The sequence below is a fragment of the Danio aesculapii genome, chromosome 1, assembly GCF_903798145.1.
Source record: "Danio aesculapii chromosome 1, fDanAes4.1, whole genome shotgun sequence".
Taxonomy (NCBI): Eukaryota; Metazoa; Chordata; class Actinopteri; order Cypriniformes; family Danionidae; genus Danio; species Danio aesculapii.
In genome coordinates, this window is record NC_079435.1 from 22,308,576 (window position 1) to 22,328,316 (window position 19,741).

General features: G+C 34.5%; 1 protein-coding gene across 1 annotated transcript in view; it reads right to left on the reverse strand.

The window, feature by feature from the left end:
• The window catches only part of wdr17 (WD repeat domain 17), a 37,845-nt gene that overhangs the window by 3,059 nt on the left and 15,045 nt on the right, over positions 1-19,741 (reverse strand). The window contains exons 5-28 of the mRNA XM_056457440.1: positions 19,058-19,309; positions 18,433-18,555; positions 16,678-16,865; positions 15,081-15,249; positions 14,874-14,965; positions 14,427-14,509; positions 14,226-14,312; positions 13,958-14,122; positions 12,323-12,525; positions 10,218-10,367; positions 10,003-10,133; positions 9,795-9,920; positions 9,497-9,652; positions 7,390-7,454; positions 7,171-7,303; positions 6,977-7,068; positions 6,796-6,895; positions 5,768-5,907; positions 5,526-5,546; positions 4,236-4,347; positions 3,992-4,133; positions 2,879-2,981; positions 2,667-2,768; positions 2,486-2,581 (exon numbers count right to left, since the gene is read on the reverse strand). Coding sequence (XP_056313415.1) covers positions 2,486-2,581; positions 2,667-2,768; positions 2,879-2,981; positions 3,992-4,133; positions 4,236-4,347; positions 5,526-5,546; positions 5,768-5,907; positions 6,796-6,895; positions 6,977-7,068; positions 7,171-7,303; positions 7,390-7,454; positions 9,497-9,652; positions 9,795-9,920; positions 10,003-10,133; positions 10,218-10,367; positions 12,323-12,525; positions 13,958-14,122; positions 14,226-14,312; positions 14,427-14,509; positions 14,874-14,965; positions 15,081-15,249; positions 16,678-16,865; positions 18,433-18,555; positions 19,058-19,309 — 3,031 coding nt within the window. The remainder of the gene's footprint in view (positions 1-2,485; positions 2,582-2,666; positions 2,769-2,878; positions 2,982-3,991; positions 4,134-4,235; positions 4,348-5,525; positions 5,547-5,767; positions 5,908-6,795; positions 6,896-6,976; positions 7,069-7,170; positions 7,304-7,389; positions 7,455-9,496; positions 9,653-9,794; positions 9,921-10,002; positions 10,134-10,217; positions 10,368-12,322; positions 12,526-13,957; positions 14,123-14,225; positions 14,313-14,426; positions 14,510-14,873; positions 14,966-15,080; positions 15,250-16,677; positions 16,866-18,432; positions 18,556-19,057; positions 19,310-19,741) is intronic.

Sequence of the window (19,741 nt, forward strand, 5' to 3'; positions counted from 1 at the left end):
AACACAGGGAGAACATGCAAACTCCACATACAAACGCCAACTGACTGAGCCGAGACTCGAACCAGCAACCTTCTTGCTGTGAGGCGACAGCACTACCTACTGGGCCACTGCGTTGCCCATCAATTGTATAAAAATATATTTCATAATTAATTAAAAATATTAAAAAGCAGGGACTACGCCGAAAGATAAACTCTTTTTAGCAATGTATGATATTTTGCAGGTTGGCATGTTAAAGTAATTAGGCTGCTCAATTCAGCTAGACTTCATATTTTTTACAGTTATTGTTGACAGGCTAGTAGTTTATTTATCACGTGGAATAAAGAGTCGACTAAATTACAGAAAAAATAATTCTTTGGACACAAGAGAACTAGCCTAACCCAGTTAGTGGCGCCATCTAGCGGGGGTGTGTGGATCTATTTTCACAGGTACAATTATAAACCTATTAAACATTATTTAGGTGACTATTAAACTGCTAAACATTTAAACTGATTAAAAAAAAACTAAGCTTAAATTGTCTGGCCAAAATCAAATATTTATATAAAGAATATTATTTGTTATTATTTGTTTATAATTTTTATAATTATTTATTTAAAAACACAAACATACACATAATGTACATATATATATATATATATATATATATATATATATATATATATATATATATATATATATATATATATATATATATATATATATATATATATATATATATATATATACATTTTTAAAGGGGGGAGGGGGTTGTGTCGTCTTCCTTCTTTTTTTTTGTCATCGGCTGATTACATGCCTGAATGATATTATACACTGTGACCAGAATTTGTTCCCTGTGCAAGCAAGAGGTCACGTCACCTATCTGGGCACTTTTTTCTGGCACTACATAATATCATTGCACCATTATATGCCATAATGAGAGTATATAGTCCTTATCAATATCGGCCTAGAAAACAGCAACTTTTTTTTATTTACCATCCATCTTAGTACGTATCTACAGAAGAGTCAAGTTTTACATCGGACAGTTATCGAAACTTTTTGGTAATTTTTTGTTCAGAGATGCTAATGGTTTAATCTAATTCAGTGATTTATGCTAAACTAAGCTAAGCTAAGCTAAGCTATATGTGGGCCCGCCAGACTCGGATTTGGCTAAATGGATAAAAAAATTATTAACCTTTTCGGACCCTGCATTCATTTCAATGGACATCACATGTCAGGTCGTTTGTTTGTTTGTTTGTTTGTGTGTTTGTTTGTTTAACAAATTTAAAGCCTGTTGTCCATGAAATTGAACTTTTGTCATCTAATCAAACAGCAGTAAAGCTCTGTCTGTTGTAATTTGAGAAATATCCACTAGGGTGAAAAGAGGCATGGTGCCACCTTAGTTTGAACCATAGACTGTAAAATATGTGGACGTAGCATCCATGACTTCACCCATAGGTTTCTGAACACTGCAAAAGAAGCTACAAGTAGGCGCGGCCAACTGTCGCCATTTTGTTCGTGCGTCATCGCACACACGGCGGAATATCAAACAAGGGCAAAGAGGCGGAGAGTGAGTGGAGCTACAGACACCTGCTGGCACTTTGCTTAGACCTGGCAGACAGACTTTACTTTGGGAGAAACGCTTGATACTTTATTACTTGCGACTCGTTTGTGTTCTGACCACATGTGCTTGGTTGTACACTATAACAATAAAGTGTTTAGACTTTTAAAAACACTGTAGTAATACATTGAGCCACTAAGCATTGTTCTTATGACGTTTTTCTACAGAAGGAAAACGCAAATTACTTCCAAACACTTCAGATATAGTGTGTGTTAGTAAATGCAAGACTATTGATGAACTCCAGCATAACACTGTATGATAACGCTTCAGATGACTGTTCTAGAGCCTACAGCTAATCAATCTATCCATCAATCAATCCATTATAATGGACAGTGGGTTTAGAGTTAAAATGGATAGCTTGCCCCAAAATCACTATTTACTCAATCTGAAGCGGTTCCAAACTTCTCATAAGTTTCATTTCAAAAAAGAAACTCGGAAATGTTTGAAACAAGTAATTGGTGAGTAAATGATGAAAGAATTGTTATTTTTGAGTGAACTGCTTTTTTAATGTGTATCCAGTATAATGTACAGTGGTGTCCATTGAAATGGGCAAACAAAAAAAATCAATTAAAGTTTATTGAAAACTGGTATTATTTTTATTTGTTCTGTTTTATTTGTTTTTGTTTAAGTTGGATCATAATTCAGGTGTGAAGGGGTTATGTCTAGGGGAGTTAAAGGGAGTAAAATGAGTCCATTATCTTTAAAAAAAAGAGAGAAAAAATGTGGAGTGTTTCTTTAAACCTTCCCATACCACCCAACCTGTCCCTTAACTTTGTGTTGTGCTCTAAAATATGAGCTCAACAAAGATGCTTTTCCCATTTTTTAATGATGCAAGTACCAAGTAATTAACAACACTTCAAATAAAGTGGGACCATGTATTGTGATACTTACTTAAGGGATTGTGTGCAGGTTCTCCAGGCCTCCAACTCTACAGACAACTGCTCTATCTGCAAAGGCACAGCAACTTCTCTCCTCTTCAGCAGCTGACTGGGGGATGGAAAATAGAGAAAGAAATACATTAATTATGATCAATAGTAGCTGTTACTTTATATAAATCCCAAAGTAAACGTACCTTGTGTATTCATATAGTGCTGGCACTATACTCGAATACTGTCTTCCAATGGCTAACAGTGCACCTATATACCCACAGAGAATAAGCAGCTCGTTGCGTTCTCTAGTAAAAGACAGACAAAGTGAGACAGAGATAGTAAAATTAACACACTCTGCATGCTACTGTAAATGATATCACTGGCAGGTGTTTTTGAGGGCTGGTCACTGACTTACTCACTACACTTTGGGAGAATAAGTCGGTCTGTTCTGATGTAGCTCAACAGGTCTAAGATGTGGTAAACAGAGTCCACTACCCAGTCAGGTGAGCTCAGCTGCTCTATGAGGGAACAGAGTCAGTAATTAATTGTTAGCTGCGTTTCTTTAAGAAACTGTCATGATCATGTTTTGCTACATTTTATTGTCATGCTTTGAAAATGCTGGGGTGTTGATAACATCTCCTTCGTCTTTGTGTGAGTTAAACCATGGTTTCTGATTAGTTGTTCACCTATTCCCAGTTTCTTTAATAGCTTGCACATCTAAAGCTGTGGTCACACTGCACTTTTCTCCCCATAGACCTCCATTCATATGCAAGCGATTGTGAAACACTGCGTTGCAAAGTTCAAGCTTGGTAAACTCTGACCTGTGAAATTGCATCACGTGACTGCGTGAAACCAATCGAAGACCAAAACATGACCTCAGTGTACAGAAATGTGGACCAATCGCTCGATTTTTTAAAATGTCAAATCATCTTATTTAATTCCGCCACTTTTCGAAGCACTGTACAACAGAATTTGACATGTTCAAACTCTAGTGTGCCCGTGGCATAAGCCCTCTGTTTTCAGTGTTCCGCATTAATATCAATGCTCAACCTTGTCATACATATGTTTTTAATACCCCCGCTGACTCTCTGCATGGTTTTTCAAATTGAGTGGTATTTAAATAGTTGACATTCAATTGAATTATACATTTTATTAAAGTTGTCCTAAAACTATTTAACAACACAATTCTTGTCTTAAAAATGCTCCTTGATTTAAGATTTTTGAAATATTTGAACTAGAAACAAAACAACAAGATTTTTTGCTATGTATTTTCAGAGTTTTACAGTCTTTAAGTTGAATGTCTACATTGTAAAAACAAAACATACTAAGAAAGCAGTGAAAAAAATCTTTACACAACATTTAGTTACTTCAGTATTGCATTTTCAGGAGATTTGTTGTATCAGTTTAACAACTGCAAGTTGATTAATTTTCTAAATAATGCTCTAATTAATGCTTAAACATTAAATGCTCTATAAACTCAATTAAGTCTAATAAGTTACACATGGATACATTTTTCTCAGACACTAACCTTTGACATACGAGATTCCTATTGGAAGAGCCTTCTCTGGTTCTGGGCTTAGGAGGTAATACTTTACTGCCTGGAAGATTTCTCCCTCAGATTGTGCACTTTCAGCAAGCTCTTTACATTGCTCTAAGCTTGCTAGACCACACTGAAATAAAAAAAATCATTATACTCTTACTTTGAATTAACTGGAACTAAAAAACTTACCGATTGATTTGAAAGTAATGTGAATCACATATCTTTGATGTACCTTTTCGTGCAGGTCGTTGATTTCGGCAGAGCTGCCAGGGTAGAAGGCACACAGTTTGGCTAACAAGATCTCATTATCAGGGATCATCTGGAGTAATCTGGCTGCAAGATCCCTGTGGAGAAGCAACATGAGTTTGGTACTGGCATGAAGTGAAAAAACAAAACAAAACATGTAATTTGTTCTGAGGAACACAAAAAGTGAGTTTAGCCACAAAGTAAATGGAGGTTGTCAAAAATCACAGTATGTTGAACAAATAGTCTACATGATTTAACAGTACATTCCAAGCCATCTACATACACTACTGTTAAAGTTAGGGACCAGTACAATTTTACTAATATCATTATTAATACATAAATAATTATTTTATTTATTCAGAAAGGGTGCATTAAATGCATTTAAAACATAAGTACAACTTGTAAAAGTAAAAAAAAAACAATTTTGTCATCACAGGAATAAATTACATTTCAGAATATAATAAAGTAGAAATTGTATTTCATATTTTTACTGATTTGTTAAGCAAACAAATGTATTTTAGTGAGCATAAAATATTTAATCAATCAATCAATCAATCAATCAATCAATCAATCAATCAATTAATCAATCAATCAATCAATCAATCAATCAATCAAATTCCATAGAACATAATATAATGTTACATGGAGTTAACTTGTTAACAAATATTCGGCAGCAGAACCACGCCTCACATTGCCTTCTTAAAAAATTACATACTCCCTAAAACTTATTTAAGGGAGACCAGCCCTCTAGCACAGTTCTTCTCGTTCTCTCGAACCCACCCTCCCTTTCTCTATTTTCTTGCTTCAACAATCCTTATGGCCCTCTTTTCCCTCCTGGGTTGAATCGGGGGTCCAATCACTCTACCAAAATATGACAGAGACGGTATTCCCACTCTGAGTCTCTGGTCATCATCGTAGAATGCCTGATCAACCTACCTACCTGTTCACTGTTTATCCTCTTACTTCTGTTTCCCTTTATTCCACTGTTCCCTTATCATCCCTTTCATCCCTACAGTAAAGTCTAGCTCAAAGTGTGGCGTGGTCCATGCTGGTGAATACATTAGGAAATTTCAACATAAATTATTTCTGGGAGGTTTAAACCTTTAATATGGTTCCTAAGAATGCTATTGTATATGCCAACAGATATCTGGGTGAAATAAAAAAATGGGTTGTTATCTTGTGGAAATGATACAATCGGTTTTTAATAACTATTTAATTACCAGTTTCACATTAACCAATGGAAAACTGAACAACGCAAGAAAGGCAAAGAAAATACCTGTGTGCCACAGATGGAAAGCTGGAGAGAGATGGAAATGAAACATGTAAGAGGTGAGAAGGATGCCTATCAGGATCATGTCAAAACCTCTGTGCATGACTGATGATAAGAGATGAACTGAGGAAATGCAAGTGTGCAAGCTATTAAGTGTGAGATGTGATCTACAGTTTTGATCAAAACCCTGAAAACCCTTCTCATTTTAAAAAGCGAGGAGAAGATGCACGGATCAGTTTTGCACTTACCAGGTGGCAGTGGTCATGTATTTTCTGGCCAAGAGCTCCAGAACGTAGTGGGTGGCTTTACTGGCTGATTCTCCCAGGACTGTGCCCACACACACCGCCAGCTCCAGCTCATTGCCTCTGATCAGAGATGCCATGGCCAGCTGACACAACGAGATAAAACTTCACTTTATATTTAAACTTTGGCCTAACATTTTATGTCAGCCACTAATGTTACACGCTAGTTCATAGTTTACAAAAACAATGGAACAAGAAATATTTGTTAAAAACTGTCAATATAATTCAATAAAATTGTATATTAAATATTAATAAATAAAAAAATGTAATACTTGATTATATATATATATATATATATATATATATATATATATATATATATATATATATATATATATAATGTATAAGTGATGTTTAACATAGCAAGGACATTTTTTACAATTTCCTATTTTATTTTTCTTCTTTAACCAAGGTCAATATTATTAGCCCCCAATGGGGACTGTAGGAGGCCTACAGAACAAACCACTGTTGTCCAGTGATTTGCCTAATTAACCTAACTTGCCTAGTTAACCTAATTAACCTAGTAGTTAAACCTTTAATTTGCACTTAAAGCTGAATACTAGTATACTGCAAAATAACTATTAAAACAGTATGTACTGTTATCATGGCAAAAAATAAAAGTTATTAAACTATTATGTGTAAATATGAATTTTTTTTCTCTCCTTTAAACAGCACTTGAAAAATATGAATGAATTAATATTTGAAAAATAATGACAATTTCACAGGAGGGCTAATAATTTTGTCTTCTGCTACAAACATATACAGTACAGTGAGTACATACAGTATATATAACGTTTTCAATCCATAGTCAGTCAGACAATTGATATATAGAGTAAATATGACTGATGATTATCCTGAAAAAACTGCTGACATCATTATTGTATAAAATTATCATCATGTTCTTAAACTGTCCAAAGAAATGATATGACATAATTAAAGGCTGATTTTAAATGTTACTTTAGGTGTGAGCTTACTTCTGTGTTGTCTACAGCTAGATGACAGCAACCTGCCAGCACAGCACGGCCGTCTTGAAAATACCACTCTGCCAGCTCTTTACACACCCTGTGCAACATCCTGAACAAAGGAGGAGGGCAGAGTGGGTAAGAAAATGAGAGGTTAAACACTCGGCAGTGATTTAAGCTAAGTGTAACCTACCCGCAGTACTTTTCTATGTTGTCATTGTCTGAGTTTGCTGCATGGTTTATTGATGCATTCTGAGGGCCATGGATATTCCCTTCACAAGCACCCTGATGAAACCAAGCACAGAATCGCCTTGTATATCATATGACACTCAGCACAAAGGCTCAGTTTGATGAATAATGATGAAAAAAGTTGACAGTTGCCTGTACCTGAGCCACCAGCACAGCTTCCTTCAGCTGACCTCTGGAGGTGAAGAAATTTACTAGCTTCTTTACCTCACCGGTGGCGATGCAGTACGGGATGACATCATCATTGCCCTCTTGCATGAGCTGGTCTGCTCTCCTGCATCATTGGTGAATGATTAATGAATGATGATTTGTTTACAACAACTTATTTAAAAATGCAGAGGAGTACTGAATAGGAGATACCTTTGCATGAGCTTTTTCCAGTACTTCATGGAAACACCAGGGGCCACGGATAGAGCCTTCTCCCACTAAACAAAAAAAAAAAAAAAAAATACAAACATCAATAGTCAACATCTGAAATGTGACATACTTCCTTTTCTAATGTGTGTGTGTGTGTGTGTGTGCATCTGTGAGGGTTTTACAAGCATCTAGGCCTAGGAAATTGTACCGTTTGTAACTTTAACAAATGAATAATGATGAATTCTATTGAATTGTTTGTAAAATGAAGACTATGCAGTATTATTTTTACATGTGATTATTTAATTACTGTATAGCTCAATCCAGTTCGACTCATCGGAAAAACAATAAAATGCTGTTCATATAAATTGTATCTTTTCCTCAGTTGAATCTATCTATGCTTGTAGATTGTTTCTTATATTCTATGCATATGCACTCCCCTACAGAATCATCCCAATCAATGTAAAATGATCAATTCTTTCCAAATAGTTATTCAAGACATCTAGTGAAACTGCATTCATATCGCAATGTACAGTTGAAGTCAGAATTATTAGGCCTCCTGAATTATTAGCCCCCTTGTTTATTTTTCCCTAATTTCTGTTTAACGGAGAGAAGATTCATTCAACACATTTCTAAACATAATAGTTTTAATAACTCATTTATAATAACTGATTTATTTTATCTTTGTCATGATGACAGCAAATAATATTTGACTAGATATTTTTCAAAACACTTTTATACAGCTTAAAGTGACATTTAAAGGCGTAACTAGGTTAATTAAGTTAACCAGGCAGGTTAGGGTAATTAGGGAAGTTATTGTTTAATGATGGTTTGTTCTGTAGGCTATCGAAAAAAAAATGTGCTTAAAGGGGCTAGTAATTTTTACCTTAAAATGTCTTTTAAAAAAATTTAAAACTACTTAATTCCAGCCGAAATAAAACAAACAATACTTTCTTCAGAAGATAAAATATTATCAGACATACAGTGAAAATTTCCTTGCTCTGTTAAACATCATTTGGTAAATATTTAAAAAAGAAAAAAAATCTAAGGGTGAAAATCAACTATTTATCTCAGAATAAAAAAAAAATTGTATTGTTTATATATATAGTTTATATATAAGTTTTATCAACAGAGTTGTAGAGCATTTTGTAGGCAAAGTGCTGGTGTCATAATAATTTGTATTAAACTGAAATCTGATCTGGAATTGCTAGGCGAGACTGAAAATTTCCTTATGATTGCCAACTCTGTTGACTTCTACAAAATACTCAATCATAATAATGATTTCAGAAGAATAACGCAAGTAATAATGCTAATAATTATAGTTTTCTCATCATAGAAAAAAATGACCTTTTAAAAAATATTAGAGGGGACCTATTATGTCCCTTTCTACAAGATGTACAAAACGTCTCTGATGTCCCTAGTATGTGTTTCAGCTCAAAATATCCCACAAATAATTTTTATAACTCTTTAAAACTAATGCTTTTAGGCTTTTTGCCCCTTTTGATGACTGTTACCTCAAATTCAAATTAGATTGTGCTGCTTTTTAAAAAAGAAGACGGAGCTACAAGTGCCTATGCGCCAGACCAATGTTATCTCTGTGAAAAACTTAATATGTTCAAAAAAAGTGGCTCAGCAGAAGGCAGCCTACGGAGACTATGGTGTTAATTTGTATATCATAAAACTGGATATTTTTAATGCCCCTTAGTCACTGACATTATCTTTGGCAGGTAAACTTTAGTGGCAGACGGCTGCTTCTCACTCAGGGCTGTCTATCCTAAGTTGAGAGAGAGAGATCGTCACTAATGGGTATGGCTTTCCCCCTCATGACATGCACAAACAGAGAATGTCAATCAGACAAATGTCAATCAGAGTGTTTCTGTTTTTATGAAGGGTGATTATGAAAAAAAAAGGTATTAGTTCATTTTTACCATTAGAAGCTGGTTATATCAACACACTGTTGTTTAAACTGTGTTTAAACCCCTTATAAAAGTGATTTTAACATAATACGCCCTCTTTAACAGAAATAACTTATTTTATATACTTACACCATTTTACAACCTTAAAGTTCCTATTTTCACAGAAAAAATAAGCATCAGTATTTTTTGGATTTTACCTCTCCCAGTTCCACCATAAGCTCACAGTATCTCTGGATTTGACCCAGTCTGATATGGATTTCAGCTGCATTCTTGAGCCTTTCCTCTTTACTCGGTGCTCCAATACCTCCCCCGAACTTTGACATCTTTACAATGGTCAGCTCTTGTGCTTCAGACTACAAGAAAAATAGAGTAAACTACAGTAAAAGTACTAAAAATACAATATGCATTAGAAAGCATCACATCTTCACATCCACAAAGCTTTTACATCTTCATTGTGGCATTATTACACAGTTGCATCTTTGTTTAGACACTCACAGTTTTAAAGCGGACCAAGTGTTTCATATGCATGATGCCCTGCCCATAGTACTGTGGAAGAAGACTATCATCCTGTCCGTTGATTACAGCAACCAGATCCCACAGGTTGTGACTCCCTCCTGGTGGCTGCACAGAGAAAGCAAATAACCCTTTATTTAGACGTCTACAAAAAGTCCGGTGAGAGTTCTCTGTGTTGAGATTGACTCACAGAGAAACACTCGGAGAACCACCGCAGCTTCTTCATGCGCACGTCACTTGAGAGTTTATCCAGCTCCTGTTTGATATCTCGGGAAACCTTTCCACACAGGAGAGGAGGGGCCCCGGGAACCATAGCACGATCTAGATTTGTAAAAATAAAATGCTTTAATGCCTTTACAAAAGCAGTTTGAGCAGATTAAATTTAATACGCTCATGTGTTTTAACCTGTGTTGCCAATGATGTCGTCCCAGCTGTGGTCAGTCAGGATGTTGACTACCAAGGGAGCGATTAGAGGAGTGAGTGACCAAAGTCTGACCGTAGAGTCTCTGGAACAGGAAGCCATGGTGAATGGACGGCTAGGGTGACATGTCAGACCTGGGGGATATCACATGGTGTCATAAAGCTGTATAATTGCCTTGGAATGAAAATTATTTATGAGTATTTATGCAACTACATGCAGTTTCTGCACACAGGAAATAAAGCATCATTTAAAAAATACTGTTACCCTGTTATCTATCTAGGTCTTTTAACTAGAGATGTACTGATACAAAAATTTTAGCTGATACAAATGATACTGCGGGCCATTAATCACAGTGATATCTGTTGATACCAGTAGTTTAGTGGTTCTTCTTTTTATACCAATTTTACAAGTAGCAATAATAAATTGTAATTATTTTGTAATTAATTGTAGTTAAAAATTAAAATAATTATAATACACTGAAAAAAAAAACAATTCAATGGATTTACTACATTTTTTTAAAGGGCACCTATGATGAAAATCAACTTTTGTATGGAGTTTGGACAGAAATGTCTTAGGTATAGTGTGTCCACAGTCATATTGGAGTGATATACGCACAAGTCGCCCACCGAATTGATTAACAGGTGCCATGTTTCTATAATAACATGTATATTAAACTGGGATAAAAAGATCTGTTACAACTCTCTAAGATATTTAGAAGTTTTAAAGTTTTTAAAACAGAGCATGTTTGTAATAAAGAAAGTAAAACCGATATCTAATTCTTAACCGCTATAATCACCAAGGACACATGGTGTCAGTAGATGCACATATTTTGTGTGTGTGTGTACTGCAAATGGCATTTGTGTGTGTGACTCGTCATTTCAGAAAGGCTTGAATAAACCACTACAAATACATGAAATAAACTTACTTGATATTTTTGAATAATGAGCTGTATTTCAGCTTCATCCATGTCTGTCGCTATCACTGACTGCTGTTTATCTGATATAATGCAGGAGAAGCAGACATGCATGTGGGAGCGGTGGGCGGGGAGAAGCAGTTCATTTGGATGTAAAGCCAAAGGCTACAAAAACAGTTACTCTGTACAGATTCTGGAGGCTATAATAAATTATCCGATGGGTATTTTGAGCTAAAACTTTACAGACACATTCTGGAGACACCAAAGGCTTATCTTATATCTTGTAAAAAGTAAAATATGTGCCCTTTAAGGTAAGTGGTTGCAAACTATTTTTATGGGCTGAATTTAAACAAACAAATTAAATGTAGTAATGTTTGATGTAATATGTTTGTTTAAATTCATATAAATTGTTTTCAACCACCTAAACCTACAAAAAAATATAGAAACACTATATAGAAACACTATTCTTCTCTTCAAAATTATGTTTTCAAATACCTGGTCTCAGTCATTAACACAAATGAGTTACTCAAATGAACATTCTAAGTGCATTATCTACATTAATGAAGATTAAATTAAGATTTTGAAATGTTTTGATGTTATTTGCATTAATAATGTTGTTATTATTAACGGAATTTGCACAAAAGGTGTAATCAGATTAGTTGTGTTGAATGTTTTAGTGGAAGTTTCATTTTGCATATCTGTAGTGGTTTTATCATTATTGTATTATGCTGTGGTATTGTGGACTTTGTCTCTTGTTTTATACAAATGCAGCTGACTTTTGTCTCTTACAGTTATTGAATACATCCAAAGTGAAATCAGAGGCCTTCAGTATTAGTAATACTGTAATATTGTTGCAGTCTTTTAACCATGATACTTGTTTTATAACAAACATAAGAATCTAAACACATCTTTGTGTTGTTAAATGCGGTGTGAGAAATATGAATGCAACTAAAAAAAATTGTTTGCCTAGTTTCAATTCTCCTCTTGCTGGCAATCATTTTATTTGAGATGCTATTAGTAATTAAATATTTCCATTCAAATAAATGATTTACATCCGATTACTTAGTGATGTGGGAGGTTGATAAAGCATGTCTAAACAAATTTAGGTAAAAACTCAAAGTGTCATTCTTTGGAGAAATACATCCACAGTATATAATTATGAATTTCATACACTACCATAGACGTCAGCTCCATGGTCATATACAGTGTCTAGACAGGTGCCGTCTCTGGTGTCCCAGACACGAATGGTGTAGTCCCAGCTCCCAGAGGTCAAAAGATACGGCACCTCTGTGTTCCACATAAGACCCCGCACTGGAGCGGTGTGGCCACTCAGCACGTTAATGCAAGCGTCTTGGGTATAATCCCAGATGCGAACAGTCCTGGTCAACATATACACATATTCATGTGTTGTGAATTTAGCATCACACAATTTCACACAACCATTTTATCAGTACTACTCCAGAAATACCCTAGAGTGGTGCAGAGATGAATTCAAAAACTGAAATGATCCGCTCTGTGCTCCCTCAAGATTTTACAATGGTTTTTACAATTTATGAGTGAATTAAAGTCTTGAAAAAAATGTAACTAGCACACAAAAACATGGAAGTCACATCAAAACCATGGAAGTGGTTTTATGAAAGCATATGTTTCAAATAACTAGAAGTGTAGACTGTGCAGCTGATGTTTTAGAAAAGGGGTGCCCAAACTCGGTCTTGGATTGGTTTAGTTCCAACCCCAATTAGACACACCTGAACCAGCTAATCAAGCTCTTTCTAGGTATACTTAAAAACTCCAGGCAGGTGTATTGAAGGAAGTTGGAGCTAAACTATGCAGGACACCGGACCCTCCAAGACCGACTTTGGGCACCCCTGTTTTAGAACATGTTCAATTATTGTTAAGTTGTTTACCAAACGCTTTTTTATTTACAGATTTTTTTAATAATTTTTTTTAAAGGTCAAACTTTCTTTTAAATGCCCTTGTTACACAGTGACAATTAATTTAACTACTTAGTAATAGTAATTGATTACATATATATGATATATATGCTTTAGGTTTAGGGTTAGTAGCATGTAATTTTGCATAATTAATTGTAATTACCTTAGTAAGTATATGTAGCATGTGTAAGCATATGTTTTTGGACTTTTATTATAAATTGTTGTTCTCCCCAGACACTTAAACTCACCAAGGTTGCATTTTAATACAATTTATAACAAATATTTTATATATTTTAATATAATTTAAAATATATTTCAGCAGCCAGCATTCTTCAGTGTCCCGTGATCCTTCAGAAATCATTCTAATATTCTGTTTTGTTGCTCAAGAAATATTTCTTACTATCAAAGATGAAAATGGTCAAGCTGCTTGTGTGGAGTTTGCATGTTCTCTTTGTGTTGGTGTGGGTTTCCTCCGGGTGCTCCGGTTTCTCCCACAAGTCCAAAGACATGCGGTACAGGTGAATTGGGTATGCTAAAAATTGACCCTAGCGTATGTGTGTGACTGAGTGTGTATGGATGTTTCCCAGTGATGGGTTGCAGCTGGAAGGGCATTCGCTTCGTAAAACATATGCTGGATAAGTTGGCGGTTCATTCCTCTGTGGCGACCCCAGATTAATAAAGGAAATAAACCCAAAAGAAAATGAATGAATGAATGCTTAATAATTAAGTAAAGTGGTATATTTTGACTTTTGATTATTTAACAGAATGATTTCAATGAACAGAATGTATTGGTAAAAAGATCAATTTAATATGTATTCTAATTAAAAAGCCCTCAAACATATTAATGTGTGTATGTAGATTTGAATTGAAAGATTACCCATCATCAGACCCGCTGCACAGTATGCCCTCTCTGAGAGGTGACCAGCGCACATGGAATACTTTGGCTGTGTGGCCTGTAAAAACTTTCAGTGGCTGGTCTGAACTGGTGGCTAAGTAATAGACTCGAACATTCTTGTCCTCGCAGCCAGTGGCAATCATATCTCTGCATGAGATTAAGTGAAACAAACAAAATTTGCATTACACTAGTGCATGACAATTGTGAAGTAACACTATTAAAAATTCTGACAGCTCACTATTGCACCTACTTGTTGTTTTGACTCCAGTCACAGCCAAAAACTGCTGCTGGGTGTTTGTATTTGTGCAAAACTTTACCATCAATGGTGCGAATTATGCTGAAATCACAAAAAAATTAAGATTATAATGTCTATGAAGATAATATATCTGAAACAAATGAATGGACAATTCATAGTATTGTAGGGAAGAAATCAAAAATTAAACACACTCACCAAAATCCATCTCCACTGCACGTGGCTATTCTTTTGGAGTCTTTATGGCTCCAAGCGACACAAAAAATACCATTTTTCCCATGCTGCAACACAATTCCAGGTTCATAGTTAAAAACGACTATTATTTCATCTATTTATTAACATAAACAAACAATTAACAAAGGTATACTTCACCAACTATTAAATCAGGTGGTTGCCAACCTTTATGGGTTTATGAATCCTTTTTATATTAAAAATATCTTCTTTTGTGTTCGACAAGAAAGAAACTCAAACAGGTTTGGAACAACTAGACTGTGAGTAAAAGATTACTATTTTAATTGTTCAGTAATTTGTATGTAAATTGTCATTTTAATTGAAAATATACAATGACTTTTAGATCTCTGGATGGACCAAAACTTATAAACAATAAAAAATTAACAGGAATTCAAGTTCTTAATCAGTTCCTACCTCGTTAAATCTTGTGATCATTTTCCCCTTTTTCACATCCCAAATGAAGGCGCCATTTCGTGACGTGGCTCCTGCTATGCAGTTCAAGTCTCCTTCGGGTTACAATCAATGAAGAAAAACAAGCAGAAGGCTTTCCTGAATACTACAAAAAAACCAATCCAACCTGAAACTTTACTGGCCCGTTCTAATATTGTGCATCGTTCTTACCAGGGGCCCAGGAAAGAGAGTAAACTACTCCCTCATTGCCTGGAGATGTGTACACAGCAGTTAGTGTGTTTATATCCCAGACTTTTATCGTCCCATCAAATGAAGCCGTAGCTAGAAGGTTTGGGTCATCTGGCTTGAATTTACAGTCGAAGATAGTTTCAACATGACCCTGCGACCAAAACAAATGTTATATAAAACCTTGTATACTTGTATTATAATTATGTTATCATTTTGATACCATTGATGACATTGTTTTTATTAATTAAACTTAATTGTTAGAGTTTATTCATTTTTATTGAAATAATGCTGAAATTAAAGGTAGTTTGATTCATTTTTACATTTTTTAAGTTGTTGATTTCATTTGTATATTTGATTCAGTATTTGATTCATTCACATTTTTTGTTTGATTCTCTTGGTTTGTTTGGTCTGGATAAAAAAACAACAACAACATTTAGTACAGGTTCACATATTAGATTTGATATTTAGATTAGGTTCAGACCAGGCTCACATTTTAGATTTAGATTCGCTTTTTAGATTGAACCTAAAATACAATACAAAGCTTTCATTTTAATTGATATTCAATTGATCATTAAATATAAGGGCAAGTTGATAATATAAAAATGCTGTTTTGGCTAATAACAAAAAGAAAATACATTTGAATAAAAGTACTAAGATATTAATTTAAATTAAATACATACATTTTAAGTTTAATTCCTTAAATACTAAAGAGTAAAACTGAAAAAAAAAATCAACAAAAGTTAATTAGAAATAAAAAACAAACTACTAAAAATCATAAAAATCATTCTAAAATTACCAATCATAGTTTATCACACCTTATAATAAAAAAAACTGAAAAGTAAAAAAAAAAAATATATATATATATATATTAATATGTTAATTGATATCAAAAACAGTACTAAAATAAAATGTTTTAATGCTTATGCTCAACCTTTCAAAGAACTTTAAAAAATATCTACAGACAAAAAATTGAAAATGGATAACTAATATTACGTGGCTTAAAAGCTTAGGAAAATGTGTTTTTTTAATCAGAAAGCGGTTTTACACATGTCCTTAAATTATAAGCACATGCTGTATTAGTTCGACACAAACAAAATAATTAACTTCAAGCTATTGAATTACTTAAAACACTGCTGGACCACTTAGCAAAATTAATAGACATTCAGGATTTGTACATTTTGTTTTGTGGGCGCATCATAACAAATTAGGTGTGCATTAATTTATATGAATTCAGTGCCCTGTTGCCAATTTCTCCTTACTTCAACGTGGGTTAAAAAAGGTTATGTTGCATTTTCTTCGTCATTAACAGCAATCAAGGCAAAAGCAAGAGCTGTTTGTATGAAACAAACAACATGCACTCTCATTAACCTTTAAAATCAGCACTAGGACTGAAGGGCACCTCTTCAAAAGCTGGATGACTAATATAAATACATCATTTTGAGCCACTGCTGCTTACTTAAATACATCTACTGTTTGTTGTCCTAAAAGCAGCACCAATAAAAATCCCTGTTTATTAAGTTTATATATTAAGCTAAGGATTTTCCAGTCTATGTTAGCCAACAGTTAACAGTTTTCCTACCAGATCACGTAGAAAGTCCCATTTTTTGGCGCCCATATCATATAGTCCAACCCCTCCATCCATGAAACAGCAGACAGCGTGTCCGGGTGGGAGAGAGAAGGCCTGGTTTTGGGAAAGAGTGGGTGGAGGCACGGCCTCGCTAGTGGAGGAGGTGTAGTGATTCTTGGAAGGAGAATTCGAGCTAAAGGCTAAAAGACATATAACAATAAAATTAATATGAGCTATTGTGATGGTGCACACAGACACAGAACATTAAATGAGTAGACCGAAAAAGATTTTTCAGAAAATCAAATTAATACTTTCTTTGGGGTCCTATAGGTATTTGTGCAAATTTGGTTTATTGTTTTTTTACGTAAGAATATATTTCACGGCAGGGAAAATAAGTATTGAACACATGAAGGTTTCAGACGCAAAAACCTTTAAGTGCCATCTGGAATTTTCATATACAATGAGCATTTTTCATGCTTATGTTCAGTTATTTTTAATGCTAAAAGTGATCAAAACAACGTATTCTTTGTGATAATGTGAAACTGCTGAATCAAGATATAGGAGCCTGAGAAAATACTAATTTTAGAAGAAAATTTCAGATGGCACCCAGAGGTTTTTGCATCTGAACTCTTCACATGATGTTTTTTTCCTGGGAATAATATTTCTAAAGGAGCTGTTGAAATGGAATTTAACCAGATTTTGGTAAAAACCCAAACAATTCAAGCATAAAAATAAAACAAACAATTAGTTAAGTGTAATAACCATGAAACGACACAAGGAGAAAGTACTGAACTACTCAAACATATGTAATACTTTATATAAAAGGCTTTTTGGTGATGGCAGCTTAAAGATGCCTCTTGTATGGAGAATGAAGTCACATGAATTGCTCAGGTGTGATTTTTCACACACTTAAACAGTGTAAAAATCCTGATGGTTCTGTTGGTCTCGTTTATCAAATATGAGCTTGAATTTGTATTTTCTGTTGGATTTACTTCAGGTGATTGGCTGGGCCTTTCCACAGCTTGATTTTCTTTCTCTGAAACCCTTTGAGAGTTTCCTTGGCTGTGTTTCGGATCATTGTCTTGCTGAAATGTCCACCCTGGTGTCATCTTCATCATCCTGGTGATGTTGATGTTGGATTGAAGCAGCTAATATTAATTTACAATAAGGAATGGCAGAGGGTTGCTGAACTATTGAGAGATTTCAGCTGCTGTCTGGGCTTTCATTGCCTTTCTACACCTCAATACTTTTTTCCCTGCATCATTTAATTTTATTACATAAAACTTAATTTGTACACTAATTAGATGTGTTTTGTTTGCCTATATAGATTTCTTTGGTTGTTACCAACATCCGGGGACATTTTCAAGTCAACAGCACCTTTAGAAATACGTTTTTTGAGAAAAATGGTGACGTGTTCAATACTTTTTTCTCCATAAATGTATTTGGTTTATTTGCTTATCCCTTTAAGGTGCACTGCTTGAAAATAATTTTTTGATCCACACTTGCATTTGATATTAAACTGACACAACTCTGATAAATAGTAATAAGCAATTAAAATAATAATGATAGCCTATGAATAAAAATTAGACAAGGTGGTTACAATGCCTGTAAGATGTTGACCACACTTCTTATGTATAAGAATATAATTGATCAATACAACTTGTCTGTAAAAAATAAGCAATATATATTGTCAATATTAACTGAGACATTGATAAAAATATGAATTTTTGAAGGGGTGTAATAATTTATGCTATGCGTGACACATACATTTCTTTGCTGGTGGGGAGTTTAAAACATGAAGTGCGTGGAAGCCAGTTTTCTTCAGTTTGAAGTTATCCAGAGGAGTCGCTCTTGATACGTTCCATATTCTCAGCACACCAACCTGAGAATCTTGAGAATTCAAAATAATAACAAAAACATTTTTTACTTGTAAATATATGATCAAGTGTACATTTTAAACTAAGGCACTATACTGCTGTTTAACATTGAAATGTATATGTAATTAGTAAACATTGAGAATTCTAAATATCAGATCCAAAGCTGGCCCAATAAAGGGATAGTTAAACTGAAAATGTACCATTTACTCATTATCAAGTGGTTCCAAACCTTTATAAGTTTCTTTATTCGGTTGAACACAAAACAGAAAGATTTTGAAGAATGTTGAAAACTCATAGCCGATGATGTTGAGAGTAGGAAAAATTACAATGGAAGTCAATGGCTACCGCTTTCCAATATACTTCAGAAAGCATTCTTCTGTGTTTAACCGGAAAAAGAAACCCAGTTAGGTTCTAACAAGTGCAAGGTGAGTAAAAGATAACATTTTTAGTTGAACTATTCATTTAAGCTTAAAACTACCATTTCCATTGATGATTGGTGAGTGTGTTTTTCTTACCCCCTGTGATAAACATGCCAGGGGCGCTGGGCACCCAGGCCAGGCACTGCACTGATGCAGCAGCGCTCGGAAAACTAAAGGTCGTGATGCAGCAAAGAGACTCAGAATCCAGCAGTCTGATGCCATTGTGCATGTTGGCCACCAGTAGGTAGTCTGTGCTGAGAGGGTCCCACTCTAGAGCGGTGATGGGATCCTCCTCATCTGTGCCTTCCAAAGACTCTGGACGCAGTACGTGTTTTTGGTGCTTTGAGCCTGAGGTGAGGCAATTAAAGGAAACGAAGGTTGTTTTACAAAATGGTTTGTTCTAATGAGAACTATTAATATAAATGACCCTCTGTAGTGAAAATCAAGATTACTTAGATGTCTTACTGTGGTTTTTAATATGACAAATCCTTTGGAAATTGGCTCAACATGACTGATGAGAAAATTTTTCCTTAAATCTGAGGGACCAAAAGTGCAATCTAAAAAATGCAATTTGAAACTGGAACCTTTTCCAGCTAAATTCTTCCAACTTGCAACATTTCACACGTCTAACTTCAATGATGGTTTATGATGTTCAAAGCATTTGTACTTAAAAAGAATATGATTTTTATTTTATAAAGTACTAGGTGTGTGTTGGTGCAGAACAATTATTATTTAAAAAATGATATTTTACTCACCATTTAGCCACCCTTAAGTGGTTAC